Source organism: Phyllostomus discolor, chromosome 6, assembly GCF_004126475.2.
Source record: "Phyllostomus discolor isolate MPI-MPIP mPhyDis1 chromosome 6, mPhyDis1.pri.v3, whole genome shotgun sequence".
In the NCBI taxonomy this organism is placed as follows: domain Eukaryota; kingdom Metazoa; phylum Chordata; class Mammalia; order Chiroptera; family Phyllostomidae; genus Phyllostomus; species Phyllostomus discolor.
The window spans coordinates 120,460,994-120,479,952 of record NC_040908.2 but is presented as its reverse complement, the minus strand read 5'-3'; the positions used below and the strand labels follow the sequence as shown (position 1 = coordinate 120,479,952).

The following is an 18,959-nucleotide window of genomic DNA, read 5'->3' as shown; positions in this document are numbered from 1 at the left end:
TCCAAATTATAGCACCTGATCAATTTGACCTTATAGTATTTCAGTAATTTAATAATTCAGTTCTGTAGATGTTGAACTGAATGAGAAAATAATAATTGCATTTGTTGGTGACTAATATTTGAAGAATTTCTTTTGTACTCATAGTGAATAACATTTTCTAACTTTCTATACTGTAATGTGAAGGGCAGGTAACACCTAATAAGACTTGGGAATATTATAAATGATTTTTTAAAATGTGTGCTTTTATGTCATTTCTAAATAAAAAGAAAACACTACTATGTATTTATAGATACTAATATACAATAAAAACATAAAAGTTAAAGTTTATAACAAATAAACAATAACCTACTAACAGATACTTGCCTAATAGTTCTTTCTTTGTTAGAAATATTAAATTGGTCATTCAGATTCATATTTAAAAAACCATGACATACTTAGATGGTGTGGAGACAGATTTAGCTATACTAGATACCAAGAGACACAAAATGTAAGATATAACAGGACATGGTACAATGGACCTAGAGTCAGAAGACCTGTGTTGTCTGAACCCCAATGCTTCCATTCTCAGCAATGGGAACCTGGACAATTAACACAGCCTCTTTGATTTTCTATTTCATCACTTATAAAAAAGAATGACAATGACCCACCTTATATAATTGTAAGGAAAATAAACATGATAAAATATGTCAAGGTACTTTCTCAATTGTACAGCACTATACAAAACAAATTACTTTTACGTTCTTAGAAAAGCTAAGAACTTCACTGTGACTTTCCAACGTGGATTTGGTCAAGAAAAGCAGAGTAAGATTTTACCTATAGGTAAACTGGCTTACCTATAGGATCACTCTTCACCCCCGACTCCATTTTTTTCCTCCTGGATTATCTTTAAAAATTCTTTTTATTATGACTATTTTTTTGTATTAAGTTAACAAATTAGTGAATTAAGATCTGGTTGTCCCATTAGATTTTTTTTTATAAATTCAAGGTGCTCAGAGGGAAACCAATATCCATTTAAACCATAAAAGAAAAATACCAATGATTCCTTTGATGTATAGGAAACACTGAAGTGCAAGTATGCTCCTTTGTTAAGCCTTTCGTGACTGAAATAAGGATTTGGGGCAGTGGTTTCATTAAAATATGCAAGATAAAATGAGATTATGATACTTAAAATTTCCTAAGAGAATGTTCTCATAACACACACACACACAAAGGTAACTAGGTGAAGTGATGGATCATTTCACAACATAAACATATATCAAAACGTCACACAGGTAACACCTTAAAATAAGATTGCGGTTTTGTAAACATCAAGAGTTTAGTTATTACCATAGCAATGGATGCTTTAGATGGCTGGTCCAGTAAATGGGCTGGCCTAGGATTGAAGGGAGGAAGTGTTCCTTCTTCATTCTTTAACCTTTGTAGTGCCATTATCTGATCCGAAGAACCCATAGCTAAAAAGACCCGAAGACTCCCGTTTTGCTGGCCTGAGAACACATCAATCACAGGCATGTAGTTGTCAACAGCAACAACTGGGTACTGAGCATCAAGCAGCAAGCAAGAAATCTTGGGATCTCTAAAGGGAAAGAAATTGTACATGAGCAAAAATACAACCATCAGTCATATCAGAGTTGCTTCGTTTCTTACTTGGCTCATTTCCTGCTTGTTAAAAATGGGTCTACAACTAGAAAAGTAAAGGTGGTTTGAAAAAACATATGATTCTATCCATAATCCACCAAATAAAAATTACTAAGCAGTTAAGTCCCAAATGTAGCAATTTGAGGGCAGAGGATGTGTCTGATTTCTCTTGCTATCACCATGGTCCTAAGCCTAGGGTCTAGGATCTTGAGCACTATCTCAGTAGGGTTCAGCTGAACTGTACTATTTTATAGGTAGGCAGTGTGCTCAACAAGACAAAGTATGAATTTTGGAGTCTGGCAGATGAGATTTGAATAATATCAATAATACCATCTACTGAGCACTAACTCTGCTAAGTACCATAGTTTTTGGAGCATAGGACGCACTTAGGTTTTAGAGGATGAAAATAGAGAAAAAAATTTTGAAGCAAAAATTGTGGTAAAATATTTAATAATATAAATAGCATGATATTTCACCAATGTAAATGTAAACAGAACTCAACAACAGCATTAACAACCATTGTTCCTCCCAAATTTGGGGGGGAGAGAATGTGCATCTTATAATACGAAAAATATGGTACTTTAAAGTTTCTACAACCCTTCTAACACTGCAAAGATTGGTATCATCTACTATTAACAGATGATGAAGAGTCCAAATGCTTATTATACCATGCTGAATCTTAGCTCTGCCCCTTACTATATGACACTGAGTGATCAATTTTACCTTTCTAAATCTGTCTCCTCATCTGTAAAATGTAGGTAATAAAACTCCCATCAAGGGGCTATTGTTAGGAGTAAACTGAAATAACAGACATAAAATATCAACTATGATGCTTGGTACATGGTAAGTGCTCAGTCACTGATACCTAGTACTGTTTTATGCTCTCTCAGCAAAGAATGGGGTCTAAAGAAATAAGAAGAAAAGGAGAATACCAAACCTAAATATAACAACTGAAAAAGGGAAAAAAGCCAAAAGCCTTCAGCTGGCAGTGGCATCCATGGTTACAACAGTATTCCTTAGCCTGACTATGCTTTCCTACATTACCATTGAGTATTTAACTGTTTATAGAATGCTTACCCATTTATTTTCTCACTCGATTCTCCCCACTGCTCCAAGGGGGAGATAGATGATCTATCCTCCTCCTTGTTTTACAGATGATAAAAAAAAAAAGCCAAAGAGACTGACTTCTTCAAATTAAAGGACAAGTTTCTTCATTTATAAAATGGGGATAATAATACCTCCTGTAGTTATAGAAAGGTTCACATAAGATAGTGCCCACAATAGCGCTCTTTGTAAAATACTAAACACAGCATTAAAACACAGATCCATGAGAAGGCTGTTAGCAAAGAGGTCAGTGCTAAAATAATTAAAAATCAGCACCTTGAATCAAAACAAAAAATGAACAGTGTGTATTGTGGGTAGAAATTGCCTTCAGATAAATCAATACCCAATCTAGATGTTGGACAGTGACAAGTAAGGTACAGCAATCAAACCTGAAGGTCTGAAAGACAATCCTCAGTATAGAAATCTTGCACATAGCTGATGTGAACAATACTAAAGTTTTGTGACAGAGAGATAAACCAGTAGTTTTGTGAGGTGATAGCCTTTGGCAGTTGAGCTTCTTGGTAAGAAGTGTGGACACTAGATCCAGGCTCTCTGGGTTCTAACCGGTTATACTAGTTGATATATATATGTTATTGAACTTTTCTGTGCCTCTGTTAACTCATCTGTAAAATAGGGAAAATAAAAGTTACCTGCCTGAGAATTGTTGTGAGGATTAAATGACTTGATGGGGTAAGGTTCTTAAAAATAGGGCCTGAAACATGGTAAGCAGTATTTGTAAGACTGTTTTAACATTGGAGAAAGAGCAGAAACTGTGGTGAAACTGAAAAAGTCTTCCGAGGTAGTACTGGGCTAGCCATGTTTGCCAACCAAAAGAATTCTTCTTCAGTCTATACAAAATTAAAGATGTAAAATAAAGAAAACTCTACTGGCTGGCGTAGCTCAGTGGATTGAGCGCGGGCTGGGAACTAAAGTGTCCCAGGTTCGATTCCCAGCCAGGGTACATTCCTGGGTTGCAGGCCATAACCCCCAGCAACCGCACATTGATACACTGATGTTTCTGTCTGTCTGTCTGTCTGTCTGTCTCTCTCTCTCTCTCTCTCCCTCTCTCTCTCTCCCTTCCCTTTCTAAAATAAATAAATAAATAAATAAAATCTTAAAAAAAAAAAAAAAGAAAAAAAGAAAACTCTAAAAGGTCCTATTTACTTGAATGACATGTAAAACTGATGGAGAGGAAGTTTCACCAGCCCGAGCAGCTTGTCCTGTCCTGGGCTCCGCACCTTGTTCCAAGTTTCGATTACCATCACATTGTTCTTAAGCCTTTCCAAGCATTTGGGAGACAGAGAGACAGGAATCACCTGGAGGCAGGAACAACAAAAAACAAAAGCCTACACCTGAGACAAAATAATTAATTTATACTTTTACTTAACACACATTTTCTGAAAGCCTATTGTGTGGCTTGCACAGTGCTGGGAGCTGAAGACATTAAAATAAAATCCGATTGGCATCCTCAGTCTGAAGTGACAGTCTGGTGTCAGAGATCAACATACATAAAGGCCAAATACAAAGTGCCAGGAGTTCTGTGATGGTACAGCTCATACATATAGGTCTTCAGGGACACAAAGAAGGTTGTCAGACATGTCAATCATGATGCCTGCCAAGCTCGTTCAAAAGGCAAAATGACCCATTTGTAAACCCCTGATTAAAGACTGATATTTTTGAAACAAAGATGACTATTGACTAGACAAGATTTGAGCACCTGACCAAATGGCAGCCAATCCATTGGTTGGGTGGTATGGCGCAATGCAAAAAGCTCTGCCCAATAGCAGCTATGGTAAATAGCAAGATCAACAGTTCATCCAGATTTTCAGTGTAAAATTACTCTAGAATTGGCCAGTCAGCTGATGGATGAAAGAAAAAACAGAAATCACAAAGAGAACCGGAGATCCAGAGTCAAGAGCAGGTCAGTCAAATTAATGGTAGAATCAAGGGCCCACCGATCTGAAGGACCTACATCTTGACAACTGTAACAGCAGAGGAGAGGCAGGCCCTAGCGGTGAAACCAATAGAAAAACACAAGAGGCATAAGGGTGAAATGGGGAGAGCAGATATCCAGAGCAGATCTACTTTTGTGTCCATTTAAGATACTTGAATTACATAAGGTACCCTGAGCACATTTCTGTTCCCTGAAACAAATAAACAAAACAAACAAACAAACCATAACACATCAACCTAACCTACAAATAGGGAGATTTCAGAAAGAACTTCTGGGAGAAAATAACCCCAAATCTTAAGGTTAAGCGGGAACTAACTAGTACAAAAAGCTCTGCCTAATAGGAGTCATGAAAGCTGAGAGGAAATTCCAGACAAGCACATGTAAAGGCAGAGAGGTAGGAAAAGAGAATATTCAGGAAACTGCAAGTAGATGAGCACAGTTGAGGACTATGGAGGGGTGTCCAACCTTTTGGCGTCTTTGGGCCACACTGGAAGAAGAGTTATCCTGGGCCACACATTAAATACATTGTGACATGTAATCACAAAAAAACCCTCAAATGTTTTAAGTAAATTTATGATTTTTTGCTGGGCTGCATTCAGTCATCCTGGGCTGCATGTGGCCCACGGGTAGCTGGTTGGACACCTGATAGTGTGAAGGAAAGAGTGGTGAGTGGGAACTAGAGAAGTACAGAGTTCTTAAAGGGTCCTGTAGTTCAAACTAAGGATTTGGACTCTATCCTGAAGGCTATGGAGAAACATTGAAAGGTTTGAAGCAGAGCAGTAAAATATTCAGGTTAGAGTTATAGAGGTGCACAGAGGAAGGAATGGATAGGTGGTGAACTGAAATAGGTAGGCCAGTCTAAAGGCTATTTAGAATGAGAATGAGGACCTGAATGAAAGCAGTGACAATGAGGTGGGATTTATTCCAGAGGTAATTAAGTTAGCAGTATCTATTGGATTTGGTAAAAAATTATGTAAGAAAGAGTCAACTTCTAGGTTCTACTCTAGTTTCTGGGTAAATTACATGAATTAGGGCAGACAGGAGGAGGAGAAAAAGATTTGGAAGAAAAAAATTTAGATTTGGACACATTTGAATATCTTCTTTCATTCATTACACATTTTTACTGAATACCTGCGATATGCCAAGTAGTATGTTGGGTGCAAATGTAAAATGCTTTGAGACATTCAAGTGGGGACAAACAGCAAGCAGTTAGACACAGATCTGAAACTAGAGGGGAATATCTGGCCTACAAAGAAGGGTGGATTTAGAAGTCATCTTCATATAAAAGAGAGCTGATGCTATGGGGGTAGAAGTGGTGACTGTGGGGAACGAAGGCTGGCTTGGAAGAATTCCAAGGATAGAGGAATGAACACAAGCACCGATAAAGGTAAAAGAGATAAGTGCTGTTGTTACCACTCTTTTCCTACTGGCCCAATAACCAAAAAAAGGACAGCTGTTAAGTCAGGAAGAAAATAAGAGAATAGAGCTACAGAAATTGAGATGGTAACAATGTAAGCAATAGCATAAGATTCTACAGAGAAATCAAGTAAAATGAGTATTGAAATAAGTGGAGGAATAAATCAGAGTGAGAAAAAAGTAAGTAAATAAAAACAAAGGAGAGATTGGAGAAACACAAAAGAAAAAGGGAAGTTTAACTGATCAAAACTCTAGAGGAAGCAGCAAAGAATAGCAGTGAGAATTCAAGCAAAGGAAATAGTGGGGAAAGGCCCTGGCTGGTGTGGCTCAATGGACTCAACACCAGACTGTGAACCAAAGGGTTGCAGGTCAGGTCCCCAGTAGGGGGTGTGTGAGCAGCAACCACACATTGATGTTTCTTTCCCTCTCCTTCTCCCTCCTTTTCCCTCTCTAAAAATAAATAAATAAAACCTTGAGAGAGTGAGAAAGAAATAGTGGGGAACTGAGAACAGAAAGAAATACGCAAAAAGTTTGAAAATGCTGGCAATAGTTTTTCTTCTTCCCATCCAATAGTTGGACTGAGTCTACACACCAGAAAATTACAAAGGTCCCTCCCAGTCTGAACATTCTAGATCTCTTTTATAATAGCAGTATGATTTGGTACACTTACTTGTCTCCCACCCCTGTACATCCCTAGTGGATATAGAATGTTAATATATGTACAAATTTACCTGAGAAAAGTTAAAGACTGGTTGTGTTGTGCCCCATGCGATGACAGATCTGGTGACTTCCTCTGTGCTGAAGAGTTTGCAATTAAAATAAACATTGCATGGTGGTTGTTTCTCAGATTCTCCAGTAATGAAATCTTTCCCATCTGGCACCATCAACAGCACATGCAACAGGAGTGCACTCTCTTTGGTTGACCCATTTGTCTGATTTACTAAATTATGAGAGGCTGCCATAGCCATGAAGGTTGAAGGATTTGGTGCAACAGGGCTTGGTGACCTTGGGTTGAGGAGTACCCAATTATGTTCTTCCTTTGCAGTTTCTCCAAGAACTTGATTTAGGTTCTGTGAGTTTTTCGTACAGGTAACATGCTGGCTGGGTTCTAGTAGTTTCTTATCTGGACTTGTAAGAGCAGAAAGTGGGGTATGTTGGGTGCTACTATTTAACTTAGTCTTGACACCAGTGAAATCCTTGTTATCTATAACAAGCTCCACAGTTACCTATAGAACACAAGAGAAAGTTAGTAGGAATCTCTTCTAGAATCAGAACCAGAATTTTGGAGCTAGATGCAGCATTGGATTGTTAGAAAATAAATTAATTCACCCACAGATACCATAATATAGACTGCATATTCATTATCTTCCCAAGATTAAGAAAAGCTAGGCAGATGATTTATCAATGATATAGGATGAACTGGGAACATCAACTTGTGCCAGAAAATAAGGACATGCTCAGAAAAGGATAGAGACAAATTGAAAAGACATAGAATCCAGTTGAAGGGGCTCCCCTGACCAAATCTGGAACTATTTGAGCATCAAAATGAGAAACAGTAATAGAATATAACCAATTGAATAATGTGAGAATCCATAAGTCCATACCAACATAAATAAATATGGGGGAAAGGCCAACTCTTCCATATAGTAGGTACCAATTACTAAATGTTCATGGAGTGGTGGATTTAAGGTGGAGTTAGAAAATCATCTTTCAATCATCATAGTAATAAGTGATTCAGGTAAAGCCCAGTGGAAGACATTCTACAGAGTAAGTAGCTTTTTTTTTTTTTAAATATCAAAGTACTACAAGACAAAGAAGGGCTGCAGAAAACTGTTCCAACTAAAGGAGATTAGAGAGACATGATAATTAAATGCAATGGATGATCCTGGATGGGAAAAACATGTTACAAAGGGAAGTACTGGTACAATTGGTGAAATTTGAGTATGCGCTTTTGAATTTTTATAACTGTACAGTATGATGTCTTTCTTCTCAGGAAATACACACCAGGGGGAAAGAGACATGAAAACCTCAAATAGTTCAGAAAAAAATTGTGTATGTGTATGTAGTGGGAAGGGGAAGATAAAAAGGAGAGGGTGAAGAAGAGGAAGATAGACAAAACTACAGCAAATTCGACAAATGTTAATAATTGGTCATTCTAGGAAAAGGGTATGTAAGTTCTTTGTATTATTCATAATTTTTCTGTAAGTTTAAAGTTATTTTTTAAAAAGTTAAAAATATTAAGTAAAAGAGAATGTAAGAGAAATGATGAAGAATAAATGTGGTCACTATTATGAGACTAAATTACTAAGGAAAAGAGGGAACCTGCTGTTTCTTTTATTTAAAACCCACAGCAAAGTTCTTTTGCTCTATTGAATCCAGACAGCAATCTATCTAGAACAGTACTTCTCTCAAGAGACAGAATAGGAACAATTTCCAGTCCTTCAATTCTATTTTTACTCCTTTCTGATTTTAAACATTGCTGGCCAGAATGAACTAGGCAAGCAAAAAATAAAACTTTGATAGCAGAAGACTAATGTGATGTCAGTTTTTGCAAAGATAATCACACAAATCTTTAAAACTAAATGACATTCATTAAGAACAGAAGGGGGCAAATTGGGCTTCCAAGAAGCAGCAGCAGCATGAAAATCAAGAACAAAAGCATAGAGGTATAAACCAGCATGATACCTTGGCAAGTCTTTACATAGTTTGACATGGCTATTGGTAGGGAAATTGCAACAGAAAAGGTTACAGTGGTAGGCTGGGGTCATTGGTGTGCCCTGTATTTTATACTTTGTGTGATGAGGGGCCATTGAAATGTTTTAGGTATAGCTCTGATGATTTTAAAAGCTCACCAGGAAAAGCCACATATTCAAATTCTACCACCTAAGATATTCTGATGCTTCTGAATACAAGGAAAGAACCCTCTCTTGAATAAACTGTATATCAGAATTCATTCACCAGGTACAAACTCAATTACTTCTTTCCTTCTTCACTGTCACTATTCTATTCTAAGTTATCAACAATCTCTTTCCTGAACTAATCCAACGAACCTTCCCATTTTCCCTCTTGTCCCTTACAGTCTATTTCCACACAGTGATCTTTAAAATGTGTATCAGATGTTGTTCCATGCTTCAATGTTCTTTCTTGGCTATTAGCATAAAATCTAGACCCTTTACTCTGACCTACAAAGCTCTGAATGATATAGCTCCTGCCTGTCCATCAAATCTTACTTTCTACCACTCTCCCTTTTGGCTCACTATTGAGTCAGCATTCAGTCCTTTGACAACACCAAGCCCATTCCCACTTTAGGAGCTTTGCATGTATTATTCTCTTTCTCTGAACTGATCTTTCTTCTGTTTTTTACTTGGTGGTCTCATCCTCTCATTCATCAATCTCACCTTAAATGTCACCTTTTTTAGACAGATCCTTCCCTGACCACTATCTCCTATTTTCTTCCAGGTACTCATTGTCACATACCATTTATTTCCTTCATAGCACTTCTGTTGCCCTTAAATATAAGGGGCAAGACCCCCTGATTTCCTTGTTCACTGCTATACTCTCAAGGCCAGCCAGTAATACATGCTTTCTATACACTGGACTGACTGAATTATATCTATGTACCTTGAGGGGCCCAAGTGTAGCCTGACCATTTTCTTGTTGCACTGAAAGCTGGTCACTGAAAGAAAGCAGCTCAGACTGAATGACAGCTCTCAAAGGCAGTGATGCAGATCCAATGACTTCTGGCTAAGAGAAGAAGGAAAGAAAAAGTTTAAGTTAAACAGGAATCACAGGGAACTTTAACTGGAATGACAATATATAATGTCTTATAAAGGAGCCTATGCTTTATGAAGTAAATAGCTTGATTATTTGACTGAGGCACCACTAAATAGGAACCCATATTCTGACATATTGTGGTCCCCGTTTTGAGTTTCGCTACTTTCATGAGTCACAAAGAAGTTGGAAGATTATCTTTTCTATTTTTAAGAGTAAGTTCCTAATAAAAATTGTTCAACTTCACCCTTAAAAGTATAAAATGAAGTTAAGATGATATAAATTTTTGCCATTAAAGCTAGGGAAATATCCCTGGCTGGGTGGCTCTGCTGGTTGGAGTGCTGTCCCATCCACTGAAAGGCTGCAGGTTCAATCCCCATTCAGGGCTCATACGGGAGGCAACAGATCAGTGTTTCTCTCTCCCCCCGCCTTCATCTCTCTCTAAAAGCAATAAAAAACAAAACCCATATAGTCAGGTGAGAATTAAAAAAAAAGAAGCTAGGAAAAGCACAAAACATTATCCATGATGCTATCAAGGTTATGGAGAAACAGAGTCTGTCATATACCTGAAGCTGGGAATATAAACTGGCAACACACATTTGGACAACAAATTTGGCAATAAATATAAAAAGCTTTAAATATTTATACTCTTTGGCCCAGTAATTTCACTTCTGTAAATTTGTACTAAAGAAATAATAAATACATAAACCTTATATACAAATATGTACTTTTAACAATGAGAAATAACTAGATGTTCAATAATCAAGTTATTAAGTTAATTATAGCACACTACTACAATGAAATAAAATATAACCATTAAAATGATGTTTATTAAAAGTCTGATTAATACAAACAGTATCTGTTTAATGTTTGATAAAAATAAGGTATTCAATATTTATGAAATTTTGTGGAAAAGATTAAATATATTATTTGAAAAAATCAATAAAAACCCTCAACACATGAAAAAAAGGATAGAAAATTGCATTCAAAATTATCCTAAATTATCAAAAATTTACATATAGAGCATATTATATTCATTTGAAAAGGAGACACATAAATATTAACAATAGTTATTTCTTGGTGATGGGTTCACAGTGATTTTTGCTTTTTAAAAATGTTTTTGAAGTTTCTATAAAAATATGTATAATTCTTTTATACCTAGAAAGAAGTAATTAACTAGGTGATTCAATTTAAATATACTAAAATGTTTACAGAGGTTTTTTTGAGGTTGTGAAATTATGTATTTTTCCTCCTCTTCCTATTTTGCTCCACTTCAAAAACCTCTGAAAAAACAAAAACCAAGATGCATTCTTCATGCTATATGTACCAAAGAGGAGGTCAGAGATGAAAAATCTACTCAGTTTTTACTGAAGGAAGTAAAAACTGCTCATAACACATAGTTTAATAATTTATGTTGTATCAGTTACAAATGGATTTTATAGACTTGGAATTAGCTGATTAAAACTGCTGCCCACATCATGTTATTTTGAATATGGGCCGATTATGAGAATTCTACGTGAAAAAAGTAGGTTCCCCAATTAAGGCTAATAGCCTATGTCAATCCAAGCAGTCAGCTCTCCATAGAAGGGAGCACAGTAAAGACATTAAGAATTTAGGACTGAAAGTCAAAAGACTTGGGGTAGACTCCTGGCTTTGTCTTTTATTTACTTGGGTGATCTTATGCAAGTTACTTAACTTCACTTAATCTCAGTTTTTTCATCTGTAAAATGAAGATAACAATGTCCTTAATTCATAGAGTTATTGTAATGATTAAATCTGACAGTGTGTTCATGAAGAGCTTTTAACATATCCAGTCTACAACAAACAGGAAGCAGACCATAATATCTGTTCTATAATAAGCAGAAAACAGAAATTTAAAAAAATAATCGGAAGCATTAGTGTTGTTTGAGCCTAGAGAAATTCCTAGTTTAAGTAGAAATATAATTTTAAGTGTGTTCCAAATCCCTGGTGTCAATGGTAAGGCAAAGGTCAAAATCACTTGCAGTACCTTTTTCTGTAGGGCTTTTTTGGTGTAAATTTGGAAAATTAGTTTGGAATTCCACCAGTGTTCTATCATGGGGCCATCAAACTGTACTGGAAACACAAATCTCTGCTGGAATTTCACCACTGTAAGTAGAATCAGAAACATAAGCACATGTCACACCACCCAACTAGAGCCATCATTAACCCATGCTTTGACCTCATCCACCTCCCTTTCAAATCTGATTAAAATCCCTTTCAGGAATCCAGTCAATGTAACTTCACAAAAGTGTTAGGGCTACAGGACTAAAGGAGTAGAGACAAAGAGAAAACCCTGGGTACAGTATACGGAAGAAAAGCAGTCTAATATTGCTCTGCTCTGCTATGAGAAATGAATGACAAACATATGAGCACAGAGTATGTAGAGAGACAATACTGTTTTTAGAAGACAAGTTGGTAGGTAGTATATCAAAAGAAGGGGGCTGGCTAGAAGTGAGGCAATGAAGGTAAATCAAGAGAAAAAACCTGAATAGAAATGGTAAGAATGCAAATGAGTTTATCTCATGGCTAAAGACTAACGTATTCCTATTTTGACATTCATGCAAGGTTCCAGGTACTGATGTTAGTTAGCAGTGTTAAGCAGGATAAAGTCTATCTCTTGGATAAAAAGGAAGGGTTTTTGCTATAATAAGTGTAAATGGGATAAAGTAACGGTAGTATTTGAATCTGTGCTCACTGCCATGAAGCTTTAACAGGTTAAAAAAAACGGACTAGAATCCTCTGATATGAATAAGTTCTGTTACTTACTTAGTGACCACCTCAGCCACAATGTATCACTTGTAAAACAATCTTCCAGTTTATTCACTTCTAGATTTTTAAAATGGATCTGAAGAACCCTCACAAAAGACCAAATTCATTCCAACTGCCAATTTGACCTAGTGATCTCTCTATTCATCTTTTTGCCATCTTGATTCTGGACTCTGTTTACTTCTCTTGGTACTCATGGACAGGATCCAGGTCTTGCTAAATAGGCCCACACATATAACTGTGAACTAAAGGTCTGGGTCCAGGAAGCCCATATCTTCTAGACCAGTTTACCTGCTTCTTCTACCAGGAGAAGGGAACTAAGACAACACCTACAATACCTCATTGTTGTGCTGAGAGGATCAACTAAGGTAATATATGATAAAGCACCTCTATGTATAAAATTCTTTATATATAAATAGAACTCTATTTTAATCTGGTGCCATGCAGATTTCTCTTCATCACCTACATACATTTTTACATTATATTACCATATTTCTCACATAATTCTGTTTCTTAAGCTCATTTTTTTACCACTAAAAGTGAATTAAGGCAATAGTGGAAGAAGAAATTCTTGTAAGTAAATTGCTAGCAATATCCCACAGATATGTTTTAAAGTTGCTAACAATGTTCCAGAGAATATATTTTTTAAAGATTTCATTTATTTATTTTTAAAGAGAGGGCAAGGGAGGGAGAAAGCAAGGAAGAGAAACATTGATGTGTGAGAGAAAGTTGCATGCACTCTGACCAGGGACCAAATCCACAACCCAGGCACGTGTCCTGACCAGGAAAAGAACCTGCTACCTTTCACTTTGTGGGACAATGCTCACCCAACTGAGCCACACCAGTCAGAGACCAAAAAAAAAAAAAAAGCTAACAACGTCCCAGAAAGATTTTAAGAATTGCTAATAATATCCCAGAGAAGATTGTTTTTAAAAGGAAGAGGTTCTGAAAATACCTAGTCCAGCCTATATTATTGTTGTTAAGGGAGGCCCACAGAAGAAAGTAATTTTGTCCAATGTCACACAATAAATGTGGGGAATAATCAGAACTAGAACTCTTACAAATCCAGGCTTGATGCTTATTCCACACTTCCTGTATGAACGTCTTTAGAATAACACGGGGAGAACTCAACCACTGTGGCCAATAACAGTAATAATGAGATAGTACTTTATACCCATTAGAATGGCCAGAATTTAAAAAATGGAAAATAACAAATGAAGAGAATGTAGTGAGGATGAAGAGAATTAGAATCCTTATGTAATTATGGTGAGGACGTAAAATGGTGAAACAGGTATTGAAGAGTCTGGCAGTTCTTAAAAAATTAAAACATACAGTTTACCACATGACCTGTTAGGTATATATCCAAAGGAAATGAAAACATATGTAAATACAAAAACGTGTACACAAAAGTTCCTAATAACATTATCCATAAAAGCCGAAAAGTAGAAATACCCCAAATGCCCATCAGCTGATGAATGGTTAAAGAAAATGTGGTATAACTATACAATGAAATACTAAATAGCCATAAAAAGGAATAAAGTACTAAGATATAACACAATATGGATGAAACTTGGAAATATTGGAAGTCAAAGAAACCAGTCACAAAAATCACATATAATTCGATTTGTATGAAATGTCTAGAAAGGGACTATTGATAGGGACAGAAAGTAGATTAGGAGTTGCTTAGTACTAGGGCTGAAGAGGGAACTGAGGAGTGAATGCTAATAAGAATTCAATTTCTTTTAGGGAGAATGGAAATGTTCCAAACAGACTGTTGTGATGCTTGTACAACCCTGTGTATATACTAAAACCATCAAACTGTACACTTTGAATGGATGAATTGTATGGTATACAAATTATATTTTGATAAAGTTGTTTTTGGAAGGGGAAGAAAACAAAAGTGGTACTAGTCGAAAGAGCATGACCTAAGCATCAGGAGTTCTGAGCTGTGCTCTCAGCCGTGTTACTGCCCTGCTGCCCTGCATCGGGATAGGCATAGCAACTCTGGGCTGGTGTCCTCACTTAAAAAATAAAGGAATTAGAAAAGCTGCACTTAAAAATTCTTTCTGCCTCTATGATTCTATAATACTGTAAGAGTCAAATGAGTAATTAGGGATTCCAAAATTCTTCCAAAGCCAAAATATCTAAAGAACAAAAAACCAGTCTCTTTCTTACTTCCATCTGTGATTTTACTGGAGGCGAGTCGAATGACCTCAGTTATCAAAGTTTTCTTTCCCAATCCACTTTTGGAAAACCCCACAGGTAAGTGATATTCCAAAAAGAAGGTGCTAAAAGAAAATCAAAATGAAAAAAGCAATTAAAAAACAAACCAAATAATAAACCTATTTTTAGTCTGATAAATCCTTACATATCTTTCAGGGTTCTATTTTCAGCATCTCAGGTCCTCAGAGGAACTATCTTATCTCCTCTCTTCACAGCCTTCACCAGTTCTGCCAGGCAGAATTCAAGGCTCCCTTCCTTAGGCGCCCACAGCATTTTTAATATAAAACTTCTATTTTGGACCCCAAAGCCCTCCATTACAGATAGCCATTTAAATGTCTCTCTCTCTCTCTTGCTGACTATAAGGTATGTAAAAACAGAGTTTGGGTCTTAACTTTCTACATTCTTTCACATATCTAGCATAGTGCTTGGGACTTAGTGGGGGATTCAATACATTTTTGTTGAATGGTGCATATGAAGGCACTTCACAAACCATAAAGTATTACACATTTATTATCATTATTATCAGACACTTCTAACTAATGTCAAATTTAGCTTTCCCATATTAGAGGCATACCGCTTTTTTGTTGTCAGCTTAGGTGGTCTCCGAGGAAAGCTTGTTTTGCCAGGGGTCATCTGTGGACTATCTGGAGGAACTCCCATTGTTTCGATGATGATTCTGACTGAATGTGTTCTACCCAGAAGGGCCAGTCTATCTATACTTAGTGTTACCACTTGGGCATCTTCTGGAGTTTCTGATATCATGTGTTGTTCGATCAAATTTCTGAAAGGAATTCATACAGATAGCGAGGCAGACAGTCAGAGGCTCAATAGGAAACAATCTAGTTTGCATAGGCACGAGGAGAAAAGAGGAAGAAGGGCAGCAAGCATGTGAATTCACAGGTTATCAAGTATTGGGACAGCTTTAATCAGAATTCTGGTCTTAATCCACAGTAACAGAAATCTCAAAAAATGTAAAAACATTCTTCTAATCTATAGGCTCAATTCCACACAAGAATAGAAACTGATGTTACAGAACTGGTTTTTCTACAAGGAATACCGACTTTACTTCAGTTACCCACTACCTTACTACAACTACAATGATCACTTTTTTATATTCCTTTTCATTTGCTTTCCTTACATATATTTTCTACATAAGTATAATATAGCACACATACAACCTAGAATTCTACTTTCTCCCTGAATTATTTGATGTTATCCATCTTTTCATGTCATTACATTTTTTAAAAGGACTACAATAATTGAGTTATAGTAACTAACTTAACCAGTCTAAAACTGTTGGACAAACAGGTCATTTTACTTTAGGAGATCTTGTGAAAATAATCTTCCTTTGTTTTTGCCTCTAAACAAGCATTCATAGAGAAGCTCACCTATTTCTCTTGCCCACTGCTCTCTTCTTCAACTTATGATCATTTGACTCCAGAACCTTTGAAGATCTGGCAAGAGTTTTTGACTGGCTCATTTTTTTAGAAGGGACAATATCATCATCTTCACTGAAGAAATCACTAATGCTGCTATCAGATTTCTGTGGGGGGAAGAAATGAACAGAGAGGTTCTAAAAGATAGTGCTTTGGAGATAGTGGTAATAAAAACATTTCTTTACAAGAAACCAAATTCTTTTCCATACATGTATCATTCTTATCTTTTTTTTTAGATTTTATGTAATTATTTTTAGAGAGGAGAAGGGAGGGAGAAAAAGAGAAACATCAAAGTGTGGTTGCCTCCCGTGGGCCTCCTACCGGGGACCTGGCCCACAACTGTGGCATGTGCCCTAGACTGGGCATCGAACCAGTGGCCCTTTGGTTCGCAGGCTGGCACTCAATCTATGTAGCCACACCAGCCAAGGCCAAATACCATTTTTAAGGCGATAACTAACACCTGGGAGATAATCCCACGTTTTTCCTGGTTGTACAAGAATACACTTGACCCTTGAACAAATGTGGGAATTAAGGGCACTGATCCCTCTGCACAGTCAAAAATCTGCTTATAACTTTTGACTTCCCCAAACCTTAACTACAGTTGACTCTTTACATCTACAGACTCAACTAACTCCAAGTCACAGTTGGGAAACCACAGTTGGGAATGCTAAAACATTGTTTTCAATCTGTCATTGCTGAATCCACAAATGCGAAACCCATAGATGCACAGGGCTGAGTATTAACTGAAAAAAACCTGTGTATAAGTGGACCTGTGCAGTTCAAAACTGTGCTGTTCAAGGGTAAACTTTAATCTGAAGTTCACAACAATAACCTACAAGTTCAGTTCAAAGAAAATATATTCTTCTTTCACATTCAAATAATAACCACGGTTTATTGACTGCCTGCTAGGAATGTGGTACTATGCTAAATGCTGCACATGTACTACTAATACCACATTCCTATAAGGTGTCCTTACCTCAATTTTTATAAGTGAGAAAAATGAAATGTGAAAGAGGTTAGAAAGCTTGTTTATGGTTCACAGCTATAAGCAGTAAGGGCAAATTTTGATCCCTGGGTTCCAAAACCTGTATTTTCTACCACCGTTTGAAGTAAAAATCACTGGTAAAATGTCACCTAACTAGATGGATGCACAGGCTGCTTTTCTCACCACTCCATACTGCTACTGATTCATTCTGCTTTTACTCTTGCCAAAAGGGACTGTTTATTATTTGTCATAAATTTCCTTAATGGGGGAACCAGTGGCCCTAGTAATTAATTTTTATTTTGAGAAAAGGCAGCCATTACAAGTGACTGATCAGCCCTTTCTACTATAAAATGCAACACAGAGAAGACAGCTAGCTATCCGGGCCCACAAATTATAGCTATTTGACTACATTTATATAGCCCCCAAAAGCTTAATAATATAAATGCAGGAGGCTAATTCAAAGTCATTTTAAATGTATCACCTCCAACTCCTTTTTCAGCAACTCAGGGTGTATGTGTAATGTGTTGACTTGTGTGGTAAAAGCAACATGCAGACTCTAATGCCAAGCTCAACGCTGACGAGATAAGAATCTCGGGTAAGAATTCTAGTTTTGCCACTTAATTACTAGTAATTAATGTCTCTAAGCTTTTATTCCATGACATATAAAAATGATAACACTATCTCATAGGGCTAGAAAAAGAATTAAATGAAATGACAAATTTAAAACATTTGGCACAGTACTGAATAAATAACAGGTAATGTAAACTCCATGGCACAGAGAAAATGTGTAATAAATGTAAGTTCCCCTTCCTTTTTATCCTACAGGTAACACAGTGTCAGTGAAGAGTTTAAGGCAGGAAGTCATGAAATCCTAACAATTCATAATGTCCTTTAAATCCATCCCTCCTTTCCAACCCCATTGCTGCCACTGTCTTTCAGGCTCTCCCTCTCTCTCTCTCTCTCACACCTCCAGTAGCCCAAAGGCTTCTCATCTGCTTCTGGTTATTCTACCTTGTTGGTCCCTACATCATTGCTAGATTAACATTCCTAAAACACTATCATGATCATGTCATCTCCTTACCATCTGACATTCACAGGCTTTCACAGACTGGTTGCAGTATGCTAGCCTGCCTTATGGATGACTTTTCATTTAGTTAAATTAGTTACCTTGAGTATACAAACTGCTTCCCTAGATAGGTCATTCTTGCTATTCCCATTTCATATCCTTTCTCTCTCTAAACACCATTTTCCAAATCTCAATTAAAACCCCTAATTCCTTATGATGCACTTTCCTGACAACCTCATGTACAAGTTTTCCCCACTTGCTCTGAATCCTGGAAGCTTTGTCTCACCACTGAGCTGGTATGAACTAACTTATATTTCAGCTATCTTTTCTGACTCAGAGCAAAGAAAAATCAAGAGTATGACAGCAGTGTTCACAAATATAAATAATTACTCATGGAACAGGGATTGAATTTAATATGAACAGACCCTGGGAATTAGTAAACTGGAATGAACAGAGCATATGGCTTGATATAAGAAAGTACTCTGGAAAATGCTAGAACTGTCTAAAAAGAGAATGCCTTAAGGGTCAGTAGAGGTATTTGTTATCTGTAAGTAGAGTTGTTACTGGAATATACATAGCAGT

The 18,959-nt window shown here is 36.7% G+C and overlaps 1 protein-coding gene across 3 annotated transcripts in view; it reads right to left on the bottom strand.

Moving 5' to 3' along the window:
- The window catches only part of C2CD3 (C2 domain containing 3 centriole elongation regulator), a 123,074-nt gene that overhangs the window by 67,283 nt on the left and 36,832 nt on the right, over nt 1-18,959 (bottom strand). For all 3 annotated transcript variants that reach the window (XM_028515806.2, XM_028515804.2, XM_036028819.1), the window contains 8 exons: nt 16,279-16,433; nt 15,465-15,671; nt 14,843-14,955; nt 11,889-12,007; nt 9,731-9,853; nt 6,841-7,335; nt 3,904-4,055; nt 1,327-1,573 (listed from right to left, as the gene is read on the bottom strand). In XM_028515806.2, the coding sequence (XP_028371607.1) occupies nt 1,327-1,573; nt 3,904-4,055; nt 6,841-7,335; nt 9,731-9,853; nt 11,889-12,007; nt 14,843-14,955; nt 15,465-15,671; nt 16,279-16,433 (1,611 nt within the window). The remainder of the gene's footprint in view (nt 1-1,326; nt 1,574-3,903; nt 4,056-6,840; nt 7,336-9,730; nt 9,854-11,888; nt 12,008-14,842; nt 14,956-15,464; nt 15,672-16,278; nt 16,434-18,959) is intronic.